At 40.6% G+C, this 16,963-nt stretch overlaps 1 protein-coding gene across 6 annotated transcripts in view; it reads left to right on the top strand.

The window, feature by feature from the left end:
• Positions 1-16,963, top strand: part of LOC106579024 (vesicle transport through interaction with t-SNAREs homolog 1A) — a 196,018-nt gene that overhangs the window by 45,643 nt on the left and 133,412 nt on the right. For 4 of the 6 annotated variants that reach the window (XM_014158428.3, XM_045702455.2, XM_045702457.2 and 1 more), the window contains one exon: positions 1,907-1,991. In XM_014158428.3, coding sequence (XP_014013903.1) covers positions 1,907-1,991 — 85 coding nt within the window. Of the gene's footprint in view, positions 1-1,906; positions 1,992-2,126; positions 2,336-16,963 lie in introns of those variants that run through there. The other 2 variants (XM_014158427.2, XM_045702456.2) reach the window with 1 other exon arrangement.

The following is a 16,963-nucleotide window of genomic DNA, read 5'->3' on the forward strand; positions in this document are numbered from 1 at the left end:
TATCTGCATGAGATTGTAAGGGCTGTTTTATAATGTAATAGTACAACGGTGTTGAATGTGTTGTTGTGACCAAGATGTCACATTTAAAGGGACAGTTCACCCAACTTACCAAATCACAGATTGGTTTCCTTAACATGTAAACAGTCTATGGACAAGGCATGACAGCCGTGCTGTGTTACGTTTTTCAGCTACTGTTTCCAAATGCTAACGTTTTAGAATTTGTGGCACAAATCCCATTCAAGTCAATGGACCGATATTCACATTTTTCACGCGTCATTACCACAGATTTTGAAATTGTCTCAAATTGATTGTGAAGCTCAACAGTCACTTACAGGTTATTTTAACATGATGATAGAAATGCTGATATTGGGCCTTTTGACTTGGTGCCACAAGTGCTAAAACGTTAGCATTTGGAAACACAGCACGGCTTGCTGTCATGCCTTGTCCATAGACTGTTTACATGTTAAGGAAACCAATCTGTGATTTGGTAAGTTGGGTGAACTGTCCCTTTTATTTCTGAGTCACAAGATGCAGCAAGATCGGACCTGGTCTTGGCTTAGAAAGAATCGCCAGCAGTGAATGGAAGAACAACCATTTTGATTTCTTTCAGAAGAAGAACGGCTTGCGATGGATGTCGCCCATGGAATTCACAGATATTGTTGATGCCAAATGTGTTGGCCTATAACAACTCCTACTAGTATCTAGCTAGATACACAGAACATGGAAATGAAAAATGATCAAATTGCTCACTATGAAACACAAAGTACCTCGGTAGCCCTTTGGAACTAGTTAGTATACAGTATATCCTTTCAATGGGCAACCTTGTCATTCGTCGATACCTATGAATAAGTCAACACGCAATGCACTCTGCGTGCAAGGCTTGAAATGCTGTTGTGAGATGTATTCTGTCACTGGAATTCATGGTTGTACGGGTTTACGATAGTCTATACTAGGATTGTCTATTCTAGTGAATGGCCAGTACTGACTGGGGAAAGATCTAGTGTACATGTGCTGATTGCACAGGTGTGACTATTCTGTAAGCTGTGTAGTATCCCATTGTTCTCAGTGTATATCAGTGTCCATTTGTTTATGGTGTAAATATGTCACTGCTCAGTGTTTATAGGATTGCGTAGTACATGCTAGTGTTTCTTTGTGTGTTTTGCTATTTGTTTTTGTGCTTTATGTTAATTCACAAGTTATATTATAGGCTAATGTTACATTTTACTTGTCACGTTTTATGTAATACACTTCCAAATGAATTGGCAGGATATGGTCATATGGTGTCCTCTGAGGCGTTAAACTGTCTCACCAGCCATGTGCCACACCAGTGGAACTTTCTAGAAAGCATGTGTTATGTTCCATAACCAAATACATTAGGAGAGTAAATGCGTTTGATTTCCACTTTAATGAGGGTTTTCTCCTTAATTCCAGAGCCATCACCTTGACAGTTTTTTTTTTTCTTCTTGAAAGCTGCAAATGATAATTTATTACATCTCAATTAGCTCTTCCTCCCTCCCTCAACTTTGCCCTCCACGCTAAATGTGAAGTAATGAGTTGCAGAAGACTGAACGAGATGAGGTGGGGGACATCTCAATTATAAAAATAGAAGAACCTTCTGGTGCATCTCATTTTAATATTGATTAAGAATAGATACTTTATTGTCCATTTTGAAAACATTTCAACAGTAACAACTATGCCATATACCCAAGCTCGACATGCATGTTGCCAATATTTCACCGTCCACACGTGGTTGTTCATGACCATTATTGGCTCTGGTCAGTGCTATTGCTGTTGTGGTCGTAGTGTTGGTCAGTGTTTTGTGACCGTGTCGAGATGTTTCTCCGAAACGCTTCCCAGCCCTCTCAATCATTCTTTTTCTGTCTTGTTTTTCTCCCATTTGTTTTAGAGAGCACATCTGTTGGACAACACAGAGAAGTTGGAAAGGTCATCTCGGAGGCTGGACGCAGGCTACCAGATAGCAGTGGAAACCGGTATGCGTTCTGTTTGGTTGGGAGGGGGGCATTATGAAATTAGAGGTGGGGGTGGGGTGTGTGATTGAGCGACAGCAAATTGTCTCGCTCTTATGCGGGGTGGAGAGAAAGAAAACAACTTTTTTTTTTAAACAGCCGCCTTGACGACTGGTGACATTTTCAGGAGTACATCATCAAAGGTGAGCGAGGGAGAAAGAGGTGTACGGGCGACAGAGCGGGCTACGCTGCTCCTTGTTCGGCTCCCAGAAAAGCACACGCTCTTCTTCTCCCATGCATCTGTCTAGCTGTGAGTGAGAGCTGTGTTTTTATAGCTCTACTGAAAATAAACAACATCAGAGTTTCCACCACTAGTTCTTCATTCAGAGAACCAATCAAAACACAATAAACATCATAAAATAAATCGCCCATCTAGAACAGAAAATCAGCTTTTATCCTCACTATCAAGGTTTGTTTTTATCTTTTATATATAGGAAAATGAGACTCATTTGGATTTGAAACCAAATATCTTTTTTTCTGACATTATTGAGTCACAGTGTATTCCTTCGAGAGATATCAAAGCTCATTCTTGAAGTTTTAACTGGCTTTCTGTGGCTTCCGCTGTAGTTTTGAAAAGTTTCTTAATTTACACTGTAATGGAGGGGTGGCATGTGTGTGTGACATCGACAGAGTTAATAATTCAATTTGAGAAAGGGGTGCACAGACCACTGCCTTTTTGATGTTCAGTAAGTACAACTCACATTCATAAATACAATCTGCATTCTCTGCTTAAAAATGTTGTTTCATATGATTCTCCGATGATCTCCAAGACTTATACTATTCCATTTTTCACCGTGTCGAACTCTGCGGCAGCCCGTATTTTGATTCCATTCAGTCATATCTTTCAGTCGAATGGCTCGTTTTGATGTTTTGTCACACCCGTTGGTTGGTGTTAAAGAAATGTGCTGTGGTCTAACCGCGTTCTCTACCTCCTGGGTCCCAGTCCTTTCCACAGTAAAGGCTAGCAGCGCGCCCTCTGACCCCTCGTCGCCAGTGGCCATCTCATCCGCTCTGTGTGTGCGGCTAACTGAGAACAATGTCCACACCAGCAGTGGGGTGTTTGGGGTTTGGTGGGGTATGAGCTTTTGCCCCATTGTATTTAATCCCCTGACGCCCCCGGTCCTCCGCTCAGATGCACAACCTCAAACAACAAACGGTCAGGGAGGACCAACGCTCAGAACACAACAAGGTAGCAACAGAACAGGCACGTTGGGAACTCTGTCAGACTACTAACAACAGAAAAGCTCCAGTATGTCGAGGACCCAGACACACAAAGAAAATATGCACTGAGACCCCGAACATTGACAAGCGTCATCCATCCAAGTGGTTTGTGAATTGAAGTGGGCGACTGACCCCGTTTTGTCCAGTTTTCCTGCATCCGGCATCCAGTCGCGTTGTGAACCAATCCTGCTTCACCACCCTGTGCTGCATATTTACATCAGTGGACAATCACACCACCACAACACATGATCAAATACTGTGGAGAAATTCAGATTCTTTTAAAAATCTTTTTGTGTTTGATTGTATTTCAGTGGGGAGAATTGGGCAAGCACTCAATTCACCTGTTTGGCTGAGTAAATGGCTCATTCAGTTACCTCACTTTAAAACTAAAAGAGAATGATGATAATAATAACAAGAGTATGGCTTTTATTAATCAATCTGAAGCATAAATATTTCTATATGTTAAAAATATGGTGGCAGGTAGCCTATCGGTTAAGAGCGTTGAGCCAGTAACCGAAAGGTCGCTGGTTCGAATCCTGAGCCGACTAATTGAAAAATCTCTGTCCCCTTGAGCAAGGCACTGTACCCGAATTTCTCCTGTAAGTCGCTCTGGATAAGAGCGTCTGCCAAATGACTAAAACGTAAATGTATATTGTTATAGGATTGCAGTTTGGAATGTAGGGGTGTATTGTCTACAAAGGGTTAAAGAATAATAATTAGTGCAGTGTGTTTGTCCAATCAACAACTCACTCTGGTTGTAAATAGACTTTGTTACCAGAAACCTGAACTCTACTCAAGAGGCTAATAAAACCACTCTGAGTGAAGAACAGTTAATGAAGCTATTTCACAGTAGTTCAAAGTTACCTTCCAAATCCACACAATATATAATTATGCCCCATACAGTAGGTACTATAATTGACCAATTCGGAGTAAGAAATATATTTTAAAGAAGGTTTCTCTTTTCTTTCAAAGAGAGAAATCCTGAACAAAGGAAGAGAGAAAGATGGAGCTCCAACTGCAGCTTGGCATCGATAACATTCCACTTAATGACCACAAATCACAAAAAGCCAGAGTACCATGAGGTCACTTTATAAAAGAAGAAGAGGTCCTCTCAGTTTTTTGAGATGGTGAATCTTAAAAGAATATAATTTTTCTCTTTCTCTCTTTCAATTTAAGGGCTTTATTGTCATGGGAAAGATAGTTAACATTACACTCTCAAAAGTTCCAGAAGAATAAAGACATTTCAAATGTCATATTATGTGCCAATAGTTAAAGTACGAAAGGGAACATGAATAAACATAAATATGGGTTGTATTTACAATGGTGTTTCTTCTTCACTGTTTGCCCTTTTCTTGTGGCAAGAGGTCACAAATATTGCTGCTGTGATGGCACACTGTGGTATTTCACCCAATAGATAAGGGAGTTTATAAAAATTGGGTTTGTTTTCAAATTCTTTGGGTCTGTGTAATCTGAGGGAAATAAATGTCTCTAATATGGTCATACATTTGGCAGGAGATTAGGAAGTGCAGCTCAGTTTCCACCTCATTTTGTGGGCAGTGTGCACATAGCCTGTCTTCTCTTGAGAGCCAGGTCTGCCTACGGCAGCCTTTCTCAAAAGCAAGGCTATGCTCACTGAGTCTGTACATAGACAAAGCTTTCCTTAAGTTTGGGTCAGTCGCAGTGGTCAGGTATTCTGCCACTGTGTACTCTCTGTTTAGGGCCAAATAACATTCTAGTTTGCTCTGTTATTTTTTGTTAATTCTTTCCTATTTGTCAAGTAATTATCTTTTAGTTTTCTCATGATTTGGTTGGGTCTAATTGTGTTGCTGTCCTGGGGCTCTGTGGGGTCTGTTTGTGAACAGAGCCCCAGGACCAGCTTGCTTAGGGGCTCTTCTCCAGGTTCATCTCTCTGTAGGTGATGGCTTTGTTATGGAAGGTTTGGGAATTGCTTCCTTTTAGGTGGTTGTAGAATGTAACGTCTCTCTTCTGGATTTTGATAATCAGCGGAAATCGGCCTAATTCTGCATTATTTGGTGTTTTACATTGTACACTGAGGATATTTTTGTGTTTGTCCCATTTTGTGAATTATTGGTTGGTGGGCGGATCCCAGAATTTGAATTTTATGTTCCTTTTGATGGCGTAGAAGGCCCTTCTTGCCTTGTCTCTCAGATCGTTCACAGCTTTGTGGAAGTTACCAGTGGCGCTGATGTTTAGGCCAAGGTATGTATAGTTTTTTGTGTGCTCTAGGGCAACAGTGTCTAGATGAAATTTGTATTTGTGGTCCTGGCAACTGGACCTTTTTTGGAACACCATTATTTTTGTCTTACTGAGATTTAATGTCAGGGCCCAGGTCTGGCAGAATCAGTGCAGAAGATCTAGGTGCTGCTGTAGGCCCTCCTTGGTTGGGGACAGAAGCACAGATGATCAGTAGACATTTGACTTCAGATTCTAGTAGGGTGAGGCTGGGTGCTGCAGTCTGTTCTAGTGTCCTCGCCAATTTGTTGATATATATGTTGAAGAGGGTGGGGCTTAAGCTGCATCCCTGTCTTACCCCATGGCCCTTTGGAAAGAAGTCTCTCTCACTCTTTGAGATGGTAAATCTTCACAGAATATAATTTTAGAATTTTAGCTCAGTTTTCTTCTGTCACTTTCTCTCTCTTTCTTTCTCTATCTCTTTCTTTCTCTCGCTCTCTTTCTCTTTCTTTCTTTCTTTCGCTTTCTCTATCTCTTTCTCTATCTCTCTTTCTCTATCTCTCTTTCTCTCTCTCTTTCTCTCTCTCTTTCTCTCTCTCTCTTTCTCTCTCTCTTTCTCTCTCTCTTTCTCTTTCTCTCATCTCTATCTCTCATCTCTATCTCCATCTCTATCTCCATCCATCTCTATCTCTATCCATCTCTATCTCCATCCATCTCTATCTCCATCCATCTCTATCTCCATCAATCTCTTTCTCCATCCATCTCTATCTCCATCCATCTCTATCTCCATCCATCTCTATCTCCATCCATCTCTATCTCCATCCATCTCTTTCTCCATCCATCTCTTTCTCCATCCATCTCTATCTCCATCCATCTCTTTCTCCATCCATCTCTTTCTCCATCCATCTCTTTCTCCATCCATCTCTTTCTCCATCCATCTCTATCTCCATCCATCTCTATCTCCATCCATCTCTATCTCCATCCATCTCTATCTCCATCCATCTCTTTCTCCATCCATCTCTTTCTCCATCCATCTCTTTCTCCATCCATCTCTTTCTCCATCCATCTCTTTCTCCATCCATCTCTTTCTCCATCCATCCATCTCTTTCTTCTCTTTCTTTCTTTCTTTCTTTCTTTCTTTCTTTCTTTCTTTCTTTCTTTCTTTCTTTCTTTCTTTCTTTCTTTCTTTCTTTCTTCTTTCTTTCTTTCTTTCTTCTTTCTTTCTTTCTTTCTTTCTTTCTTTCTTTCTTTCTTTCTTTCTTTCTTTCTTTCTTTCTTTCTTTCTTTCTTTCTTTCTTTCTTTCTTTCTTTCTTTCTTTCTTTCTTTCTTTCTTTCTTTCTTTCTTTCTTTCTTTCTTTCTTTCTTTCTTTCTTTCTTTCTTATTTAGCACCCTTAAGAACCAGCCTCTGTTTGTCTCATAAATTAAGTATAGAACTTCATTAGAGGAGGGCGCTGACTTAAGAGGCACGTATGAACATGCAGACACGAGGGCTAGCCTGTTAAAGTACAGGAGGAGGGTATGTAGTTAGCCAATTTAACAGCATTTGCATCAGGGGTGTCTGCAAGCCCTCAATGGGAGGAGGCCAGACTGACTCCAAATCAAAGAGGTGCCAGATTCTGATTTGACTTTGTGAAGCTGTGAGAGGGGTCTGATTGGGCAGGTTTAGAGATTGATGGCATGTCAGATTAAACATTTAATATGTACTGACGAGCTGTCTCCCCTTGATTAGAATCAGTTGGAGAGGTAAAGGGTAGACTTGTGTTTACTGAGGGGCGATTAAGACAGTATACTGGCTTTGTTTGAAGGACATACACATATACATATCTATACACTTCACGTTCATACTCGTGCATAATTGACCTAATAAAGAATCTGGGAAAGAATAATAAGAGAAATGAAAGAAGAATAGCGTTAGACTGTTTTAAACTTTAGATGCTCCTGGGAGCGTTCTTTATATTCTGCACCTGTGTACATTTGTTGGATGGAACACTTTAGTTTTGAAGTAATGTAATTTACATTTTTATTCTACTAACCCGGAGTGATCTCTAGTCATTGTGCTAATATTAGTTGGCATTCCCTCCTGAAACGATCTTCATTCAAACTGCAAGCAGAGACAGAGAATCAGTACATCTGACTTTGGGTATGTAGAAGGGGTAAAAATGGTATTGCCAAAATCTCATACTATCCCTTTAACCCAATCAGTCCCACCGTAACACTGGCGCGTTAGTTTGGGGTTTTAACCCTTTTTAAACAGTGTGTTTGAGCTACAGACTTCTGGGTTGTACTATTTGATTTGTCTAGTTCTTCTGCATCCGTAGATGCCAACTTTTTGTCTGTGTTATTAACGGAGGCTGAGCTGGAGCGGTGTTTGTGAGTTAAGGGTGGGTCTTGAAGGAGCCCGGGCCGGGTCTTTTTATAAAAATGTATGTAGCCCGAATGGTTTGAGCTACTAACTATTAAAAGCTTTCTATGAAAAGCTGAGACTCTCACAAACACACGTTTTGCTCAATTTTTGTAATAGATTTTTTTTAAAACCTTTTTATTTAGGCATGTCAGTTAAGAACAAGTTCTTATTTACAATGATGGCCTACACCGGCCAAACCTGGACGACACTGGGCCAATTGTGCGCTGCCCTATGGGACTCCAAATCATGGCCGGCTGTGATACAACCTGGAATCGAACCAGGGTGTCTGTTGTGATGCCTCCAGCACTGAGATGCAGTGCCTTAGACCGCTGTGACGCTCACAAGCAACACAGGAGTCCTTAGAAGGTAAGGGGTTCTTCTACATAGAAGATTATTGGAAATCCCAGGACATAGTATCTATAATACTGTAAAAAGCTCACTTAGTTGCTGTCCCAAACGCCACACAGTTGTCACTGGATATTAATTTCCCACTGAGTAAACCATTTCTGTACTTACAGCATTCATATAAATTCAACCACTTTTGGACTTGAGAATTAACAGAGGGCTCTAATCTTGGTTCTCTTCCTCTTTAAAGCTCAGCAGTCAAACAAACAACAACGTCATCAAAAAAGACAAAAGAGATCTCTGCGTTTTCAAGGGGCCAGCAATGAGGCCAAGATAGCTCCTCAGCTCATGGCCCCGGTGATGGGGCCCCAGATCGATGGGGGAAAATGAAAACAGACCATTAGGGATTGATTTCAGCCATGTTTAGATAAGCTGAGAGGGTCGGGGCCTGACCCCTGGGGGCCCCTCGGCAGCCCAAAGTTCATGCTGTGCCAGGTAGAGAACAGCACTGCAGGCCATCAATTTTATTAGCACAGAGATAAGCTGATTAGACCTTGTCAATCAAAGGTGCCAATGACTCAATCGACAGCCCTTTCTTCCCCTCCCTCCCACCCTCTCTTTTTTGTGATAAATCATTGAAGCGACCAACAATGCGGTAGGCAGACATCGGGGGCTAAGCTTAAGCATCCCTGCCGTTGTCACCAAGGCGAGGAACCTGTGATAAGGTGACGACTATATTAGAGTACGTCAATTTGTTTTTAAGGCAGTTTGGATTTCCAACTGCAGCGGTATTAAAAGCGAGAGGAAGGGAGGGAGAGCGCGTGATCATCGAACTCTAGCGTCAGAGCACGGGGTGTCAGGACTAGATAAATGATCGGATGAAAAAATAAATATGTTTTGTGAACCTAAACTCCTCGGCTACCGTTTGAAGCAGAGCATGGCTTTGAGCCTTGCTGTGAGTCCATGGATGCTGGAGTGCCCCAGAACATGGCACACGCTTGTCCCCGGTTCGCACTCCATCTCTCCCTTTCCATCTTAGTTTTTCTATTTTCACTCTTAATTTCTCCCCGCTCTGTCTTCAGATCAGAATTCATCGTTCTTTTGGTGTTTAGCCACCAAAGTGATGCTTGCGCTTCAAATCCTTGTGGTTAAGCACTTAGTAAATGACATAACAAGCTATGTTTAGCAATACCCAGAACTATTTTTAGAATCTGTCTTTTATTAAAGATTTTTTTCTTGTTTTCTTCTCATGAGTCGAAAACACATTTATAGCCCATGTTGACTGGTTTTCGTGCTATTAGGTAACAGAAGACAAAATAAAAATATACAAAACCTGAAATGATATCTGTCAATGTCATTTAGCATCATTATATCGTATCTAGCTCTTGGGCAAATGAAACAAAGAAAAATACATCTAAAGCTTCTGTTAACTGGCCAAAATAGATGGTCCATTTTTTACTTCATAAGGAACAAAAGTATATCATGTATTAGTTAGTCACAAAATATGTTGTAATAGTTTTGAGTAACTTCATTTGTATAATTGTTGTTTACGTGGTCCTCTTTGTCTCTAGCTTAGGCCTGCATATCATTGTATGGAGAAAGTGCTTCATAGGGGTTAGTTGTTGTATTTAACCAAATATTTGCTCTTAATTCATTTTGTATCATATCCAAAATACAGAAATATAAGTTTATGCAAGAAGCAGTTCATTTATAAATTGATTAATGCAATGTATTTACATAATTTACAAATACATTGTGAAGATCCCTTTCTTAGGAGTGTTGGTTCTTTGTGCATTTCTGCTTCAGTTTATTCACTCTGTGGCAGAGTGTAATTGAATATTTCAGTATGTTCTTATTCATTTGTCTTTTATAAGGACAGTTTGCTAAAGTGGATTTCCTGGAGGTATAGCATATTTAAATAACTTTCGTTTTTTTGTAGTCTGATAAAATCTGAATGCTGTGTTGTTTCAAAAAGAATAGGAAGTTATTTGATAATAGTTTGATTCATGGCCCTGAGAGCTGGGACTTAAATATTTCACAGCTTGAGTTTGCAGTTATGCACAAAGGAGGCCTTTTATGAAATATATTTTCGGGGGAAATGTATGTCTTTTGTATCAAGGAAGTAAGAAATATACACACATATAGCCCGAAACTGTATTTCCAACATATACGCCTTAACGTATAGCCTAACATTTTTCTTTCACTAAATCTACCCACGGGCGAGCTGTTTATCGGTAAACCCCCCGCCGGATGAAAGGCCTCGTAATAATGATTTTTTTTCTCTCCTAATCGGGCCTTGTCAGCGAGGCGTCTTATCATGAAGAGGAAAATGACACCGATCCTATCGAAGAGCCCGAGTCCGGGTTTGCGGCGTGTGCCCCCCTCCCCCCGGCCACGGCCTTGCCATATCTAGCGCCGCCACAAACGGCGGGCGCCGCTTTTTTCATGTGGACTTCAAAAACGACGCGAGTCATTAAAATTTGCACCCGCGTTTGGCTGCCGGGATCAGCCACTCCAGAGAGAAAATGCGATGTGGGAAGAGGAGACTCGCTAAATGTGCTAATTCCATCCTCACATGTTTACGGCTTAATTTTAATCGGTTTGAGGGGGGAAACTATTGGGGGGGGGGGGGGGCTATGAGAAAGCCTCACATTGCAATAAATTGCCATTATCTTGGACACCCTAGGACTCAGCTGTTCCATGGATTTAGGGGTCCACTGGCAACAGTGTTTATTGTGGCACACAAAAAAAGTGTTTACGCTTGAACTGTGCTAGCTAAGGCGCAATCGCTGGTTTCAGCCTGCACAAAGGCCTCGACCTGACACAATGGCCAGCCTGTATACAGACCCGTCAATGCAAGAGCTCAACCAACAGACTCGAGAGTGTGTGTGGGGTTCATCTGCGCATTCGCTTGTCTGTCTGCGAGTCCGCAGGTGTTTGTCGCAAGAATCCGACTTGCGATGTTAGCTCATGTTAAGTGAACTCATTGATGGCGGCCGTAATCAGAATGAAGCTCGTGAGATGCTTGTGAGAAATGAAAGTGACCAGTTGCGATAGATGGCCCACAGAAATGTGAAGAGAATACTTTCTGCTCCATTTAGAGTTCCATTAGCACTGCTAGCATAGCATCCTGTTAGCAGCCAGTTTTGTCTGCACAGTGGACGCTAAGAGCTAACAGGGATCAACGGTGTTAGGAGAAAGCGCTGGATCTACAGTAATCAGACCTTAAGTAGAATGATTAGCTTCAACAAAGAGCAGGCTTTCTATCAGCATAACTAGTCTTGATGTAATTATTAGCTGAGGAAGCTCAGACAGGAAGGAAGGAAAGACCTCTGAGCATTTTCTGCTTCGTTCGCAGCTTTGCAATAAGAAAGATTTCCCCCTTTTTAAGTACAAAAGGCAACATTACAAGATGAATAATGAAGCCCATTGGAAGGTCAACAAATCATCCATTGGATTGAAATGTCTTAAATTCTGTAAATATCAATACCACAATGTTTAAAGACACATTCTGATCAATGTTTAAATGAACAATGCACATTTGTTACTTTTGAATACTTCCGTTACAAGTTATAAAAGTATGAAAACTGTTTTCAGATATATTTTTTTTCTCCAGGAAATGTGATTCCTAATACAGCAATATTTTTCATTATTACATTGATATTAATGATACAGAAGGCCACTTAAACAAACAAAAAAAGAAACAGTGCTCATAATTCACCTTACGATTAATAATTGTTAGTAAACACGTTAGATATATAGTAGTAATTGTCAGTAAACACGTTAGATATATAGTAGTAATTGTTAGTAAACATGTTAGATATATATATAGTAGTAATTGTCAGTAAACATGTTAGATATATATATAGTAGTAATTGTCAGTAAACATGTTAGATATATATAGTAGTAATTGTCAGTAAACATGTTAGATATATATAGTAGTAATTGTCAGTAAACATGTTAGATATATATATATATAGTAGTAATTGTTAGTAAACATGTTAGATATATAGTACTAATTGTTTATAATGAAGCCTTATCTCAAAGTATCAGCAAAGCACCTTTAAAACAGTAGAACTCCTATGTCAAACCAAAAAGCAGCTTATTTGCTGCTATTTTGAGGTTACAACCACTATAAAGACACCTCCCTGTACGCACAACAGAAAGTGCAACGCTGACCTCTGAGTGATACGGAGGGAGAGAAAGGGAGAGAAGGAGAAAGGGAGAGAAGGAGAAAGGGAGAGAGAGGGCTCAGAAAACAACTGGGATGAGCGGGGTTGCGTTTTAAAGAAAGTCTTTCAGAAGGAAATGGGAGACAAAAGTGAGGACTCGGGGGGCCCCATGGGCGCTTTAAAGACTTGCGACATCTGACGTGCTAAAATATTTAAAAAAAGAGACGTGGGGAGAGAGAAATGAAGTAAAGGAGAGTCAGAGCGGGAGAAGTGTGCCACCTCGTCACCCGGGACCCGGATCAGAAATATTAGTCCTGTGATGCCAGTGACACATTGATGACAGACAGTAGATTGATGCTAGTCAAAACAGTGGAAAAGAGGAAAATATATAATTACGCATGGGGGGGGTGAGTTTTGGGGAGTAAGAGATGGGGTAAGGACAGAGAGATGCAGTGTGATCAGCATATTGATACGTGTCGTTGTGTACACCAGTGGATGTAGGTCATTGGAGAGCATCATAGTTCTGTGATGGGCTACCAAAACACTTCACTTTAGTCTAGCAGGTTGCATGTGAAGGCTAGTTAGTAGTCATGTATTCTTGGTGGCTGGGTGTTACAGCAGAGACCAGGGCTAAATTATGTTATTAACCCCTCCATATATTTATATTTATATAATATATATATATATATCACACACACACACACACACACACACTTTACACACGCTAACCCTCAGAAACACATTATTAGGCGTCTCCGTCTGTCCCCCGTTTGCTCCCCTGGTCGCCCTGAGGAGCGGCTCCCCACGCTTCCCCCATCGGCCCCTCAAAAGAGTATCCTCCTCGGCAGCCCTGTGCCCACGGACAGGACGCCCGCATGTTCAGCACGCCCGGGGAACATGAAACGGCCCGACCCGGGATGTCAGCTGGTCATCCCATCTGCCAGTCAGTAGGACACAAGGCTTTTGTCTTGGGGGGAATGGAGACGAGTAGAGTGGGGGTGGGGGGTGTTGACCACAGCCACCACAACCGTGTGTTTAGTTGAGATGGGGATAGTGAAATGAGAACAGAGGGCTGGAAACTAGACTCGCGATAAGATATGAATAGTGAGATTTTTTTTTTTTTGCGTTAGATTCTTGTGTTGGAAAAGGATTACATTGTCTTTATGGCTGTATGTTTCTGTCCCTATACTGTATGAAGAACAGTAGAATGTCAGCTGCTGTAGTTGTGATAAACCCACCGACAAAGGTGTTCCAGTTTGGACCCTTAATTGTTTGTTATATGTGCACGTGGTAAAGTACCGTTTCTGAGGGACGTAGATGTGTGGAAAACATTGTCCTACAGAATACAGTAACTTAATTGGTCTCAATCCAAATATGACTTTGCCTTTTTATGTAAATCACAGTTGGAACTCTCGTCTGATATGAATTTTAACTTGCAGAACTTCAGTCTGTTCCTTTCTTCCTCCCGTTAAAGAACATAACCTTGGTAGTGCAAACAGTTTGACTCTCCCATAGTAATGAACCTGCCTCGTGTGAGTGGATGGCTGGCTGGCTCTGCATAGGGAGATTTTCATGTTTGCATTCTGCTGTACGACAGATAGGCCGCGCCCTTGAGCCACCGTATGAGGTACTGGAAGCCCGGGTGATTGTACCTCTGCAGAAGGTGATTACAGGGCCTACACACACACACACGGACACAGAGTTGAAAGTATTTGGACCGAAAAGAGTTCCTGAAAAGAAGCGAGGCAACTCGCGAGCACTGGTCATGTATTTATCACAGAGTTTTTGTTTTGTTGTCGTGCCGTCTGAGAATATCGTTTTTTTTTCCTCTTCTGTTTGCCCTCAGTTAAATTCCCTGATTTTTTCCAGTGTGTTATCAGTCTTGTTCTGTCATTATTTATTGTCAAATCAGTATATCACAGGGAAAGAATGAATAATGAAGTCTGTACTCACATTTATCAGTCATACAACGTAATCTCTGCACCTTCACCTGTTAGGAGAGCTATGTAATAATATACTGCCAGGGTTGGGGTCAACTCCATTTCAATTCCAGTCAATTCAGAAAGTAAACCAAATATACATTCAACATTTTCCTAATTGAAGATAATTGAAACTTCTGTGTACTTCCTGAATTTAAATGGAATTAACCCCATTTACCTACATCACAGTATTTAAGTGCACAATTCTTTTTAATTTAATTTATTTTTATTTTTTTATTATTATTCAACAACAGAACAATACAACACAGCAAGAGTAAGTACTACGACAAAAGGTACATCCACCCTCCCCAACCCGCAAAATAAAAATACATTAAAACAAATACAAATAATAAATGAGTTACATTAGAATAGTAATAATACTAATGACTAGATAAGACAAATGACAAGAGATACCAACATATACACAAAGCAATACAAACAGTACATTACAGAGAGATAATAGCTACATCAATCTACATTGATCTACAAGCTCACATCCACCAACCTCAATGGATGTGTTTACATATAGTTCAGGAAGGGTTGCCATATTTTCACAAAGTGGTAGAATTGATTTCTTAAAGCATAGGTAAACTTCTTGAAGGACACAAATATCCCAAACAATACCCCTGATTTCCAAAAACTGTACAATAGCAGTTTTATATTGCCTAACGTTAAGAAATGTGATGTGCAGGATGATGGCAGTTGAGCAAGGTTGTGTATATAGGCAGTTTCTAGCACCGAGGTTGAAGCAGTTCTTGCTCTCGTTCTCTAGCACCCAAACGTTTTTATTTTATTAACACGTCAGACAATATCAGAATATAATTTTTTCCTAAATGAATCTAAGTGTTTTTAGGCTTTTATGCAACACAATTCAAGAATACAAATACAAGACCATGCCAGTCAATGTTAAACAATTAGCTGATTCATACCATTATCCCTGACCTCTCCTCTATTAATAGCTTTGGGGAAACATATTCGCTCAATTTGAAAACACTTTTGAAAGGCTCCACTTGGTAGAACTGCAGGTTGACTTGGAGTGTTGTCCTTGTGCTTTTTCTGATTATTTTCATGGAAATCATTTTAATACAAAAAAGCCCTTAGGAAAAACAATACATTTCACTCATACATACATTTCACTCATTCACTATCACACAAACAATTTTAAAAGATACTGGATTATTGGGATTTTGGGGAATACAGACATCCCAGACATATTTATTTCCCAGAACTTGTCATTGTGTAGGGCTAGATTTGACTATTTTTCTGTTTGCGGATCATAGCATTGAACTCATATCGCTAATAGGAATTAGTTAATTAAGAAAATGTTTGTCTGGAAAAAGCAATGTTTATTTTTGTGTAGATATTTTTATTTGTTGCATATTTTTTTTGTATGCTGAATTTTTACCCCTTTTTCTCCCCAATTTTGTTGTATCTAATCGGTAGTTACGGTCTTGCCTTATCGCTGCAACTCCCGTACGGACTCGGGAGAGGCGAAGGTTGAGAGCCATGCGTCCTGCGAAACCAAACCGCACTGCTTCTTGACACAATGCTCACTTAACCCGGAAGCCAGCTGCACCAATGTGTCGGAGGAAACACTGTACACCTGGCGACTGTGTCAGCGTGCACTGCGCCCGGCCCGCCACAGGAGTCGCTAGTGCGCGATGGGACAAGGCCATCCCTGCTGGCCGAGCCCTCCCCTCTAACCCTGACGACGCTGGGCCAATTGTGCGCCGCCCCATGGGTCTCCTGGTCGCGGCCGGCTGCGACAGAGCCTGGACTCGAACCCAGAATCTCTAGTGGCACAGCTAGCACTGCGATGCAGTGCCTTAGACCTCTGCACCATTTGGGAGACCACTATGTTTTTTAACCATAAAACTCTCAGGAGATTTTGACAAGGTCAGTTGAGTCATTAGTAAGGCTAACAAAGGTTGCAAGTTGAAATTTCCTGTAGTGCTAACATTATATAGGCATCTTTCAGTCATTGGTCATCGTTGACATTCAGTGTGGTAGTGTGGGTGGGCTACAGTGCTGTCTCCAAAATAGTTTCAAGACCATTTTGGCAGCAGAGACAAAATGTTCCTGTTTTTAAAGATAATGTCCTGCAATGTTACACATTTTGCTGAGATAAAGATTTGAAGTTTTAAAGCTAATTTCCTTCAATTCTACACATTTTCTCTTGGGGCTTAGAGAACATTTTCAGTTTTAAAGCTAATTTCCAGCAATTCTATATAACATATTCATGGGGCTGAGAGACAGAATTGCAGTTTTTAAGCTAATTTCCTGCAATTCTACACATTTTGCCATGGGGCTTAGAGAACTTTTTCAGTTTTAAAGTAAATTTCCTGCAATTCTACACATTTTTTTCATGGCTTATGCTGTGTTCTTATGCTTTCTCAGTGACTCAAGCATTATAACAAAGTCGATGAGGGTCCCATAGATTCTCCCTGCCTGTCAAGTTTTAAAATTTGGTGGTTGTTAGTTCTCGAAGAGGATCTTATTTAACAATATGTAGCTCCATTATATTTTCTACATACTTTATATCTGGTTTTAGTCGTTTGTTTACACTGGAAAAAACATATATTTTTAATCATGTTTTGGGGAGTGGCGTCAATGATTTAGA

This window comes from Salmo salar, chromosome 19 (genome assembly GCF_965601325.2).
Source record: "Salmo salar chromosome 19, fSalSal1, whole genome shotgun sequence".
Lineage (NCBI taxonomy): Eukaryota > Metazoa > Chordata > Actinopteri > Salmoniformes > Salmonidae > Salmo > Salmo salar.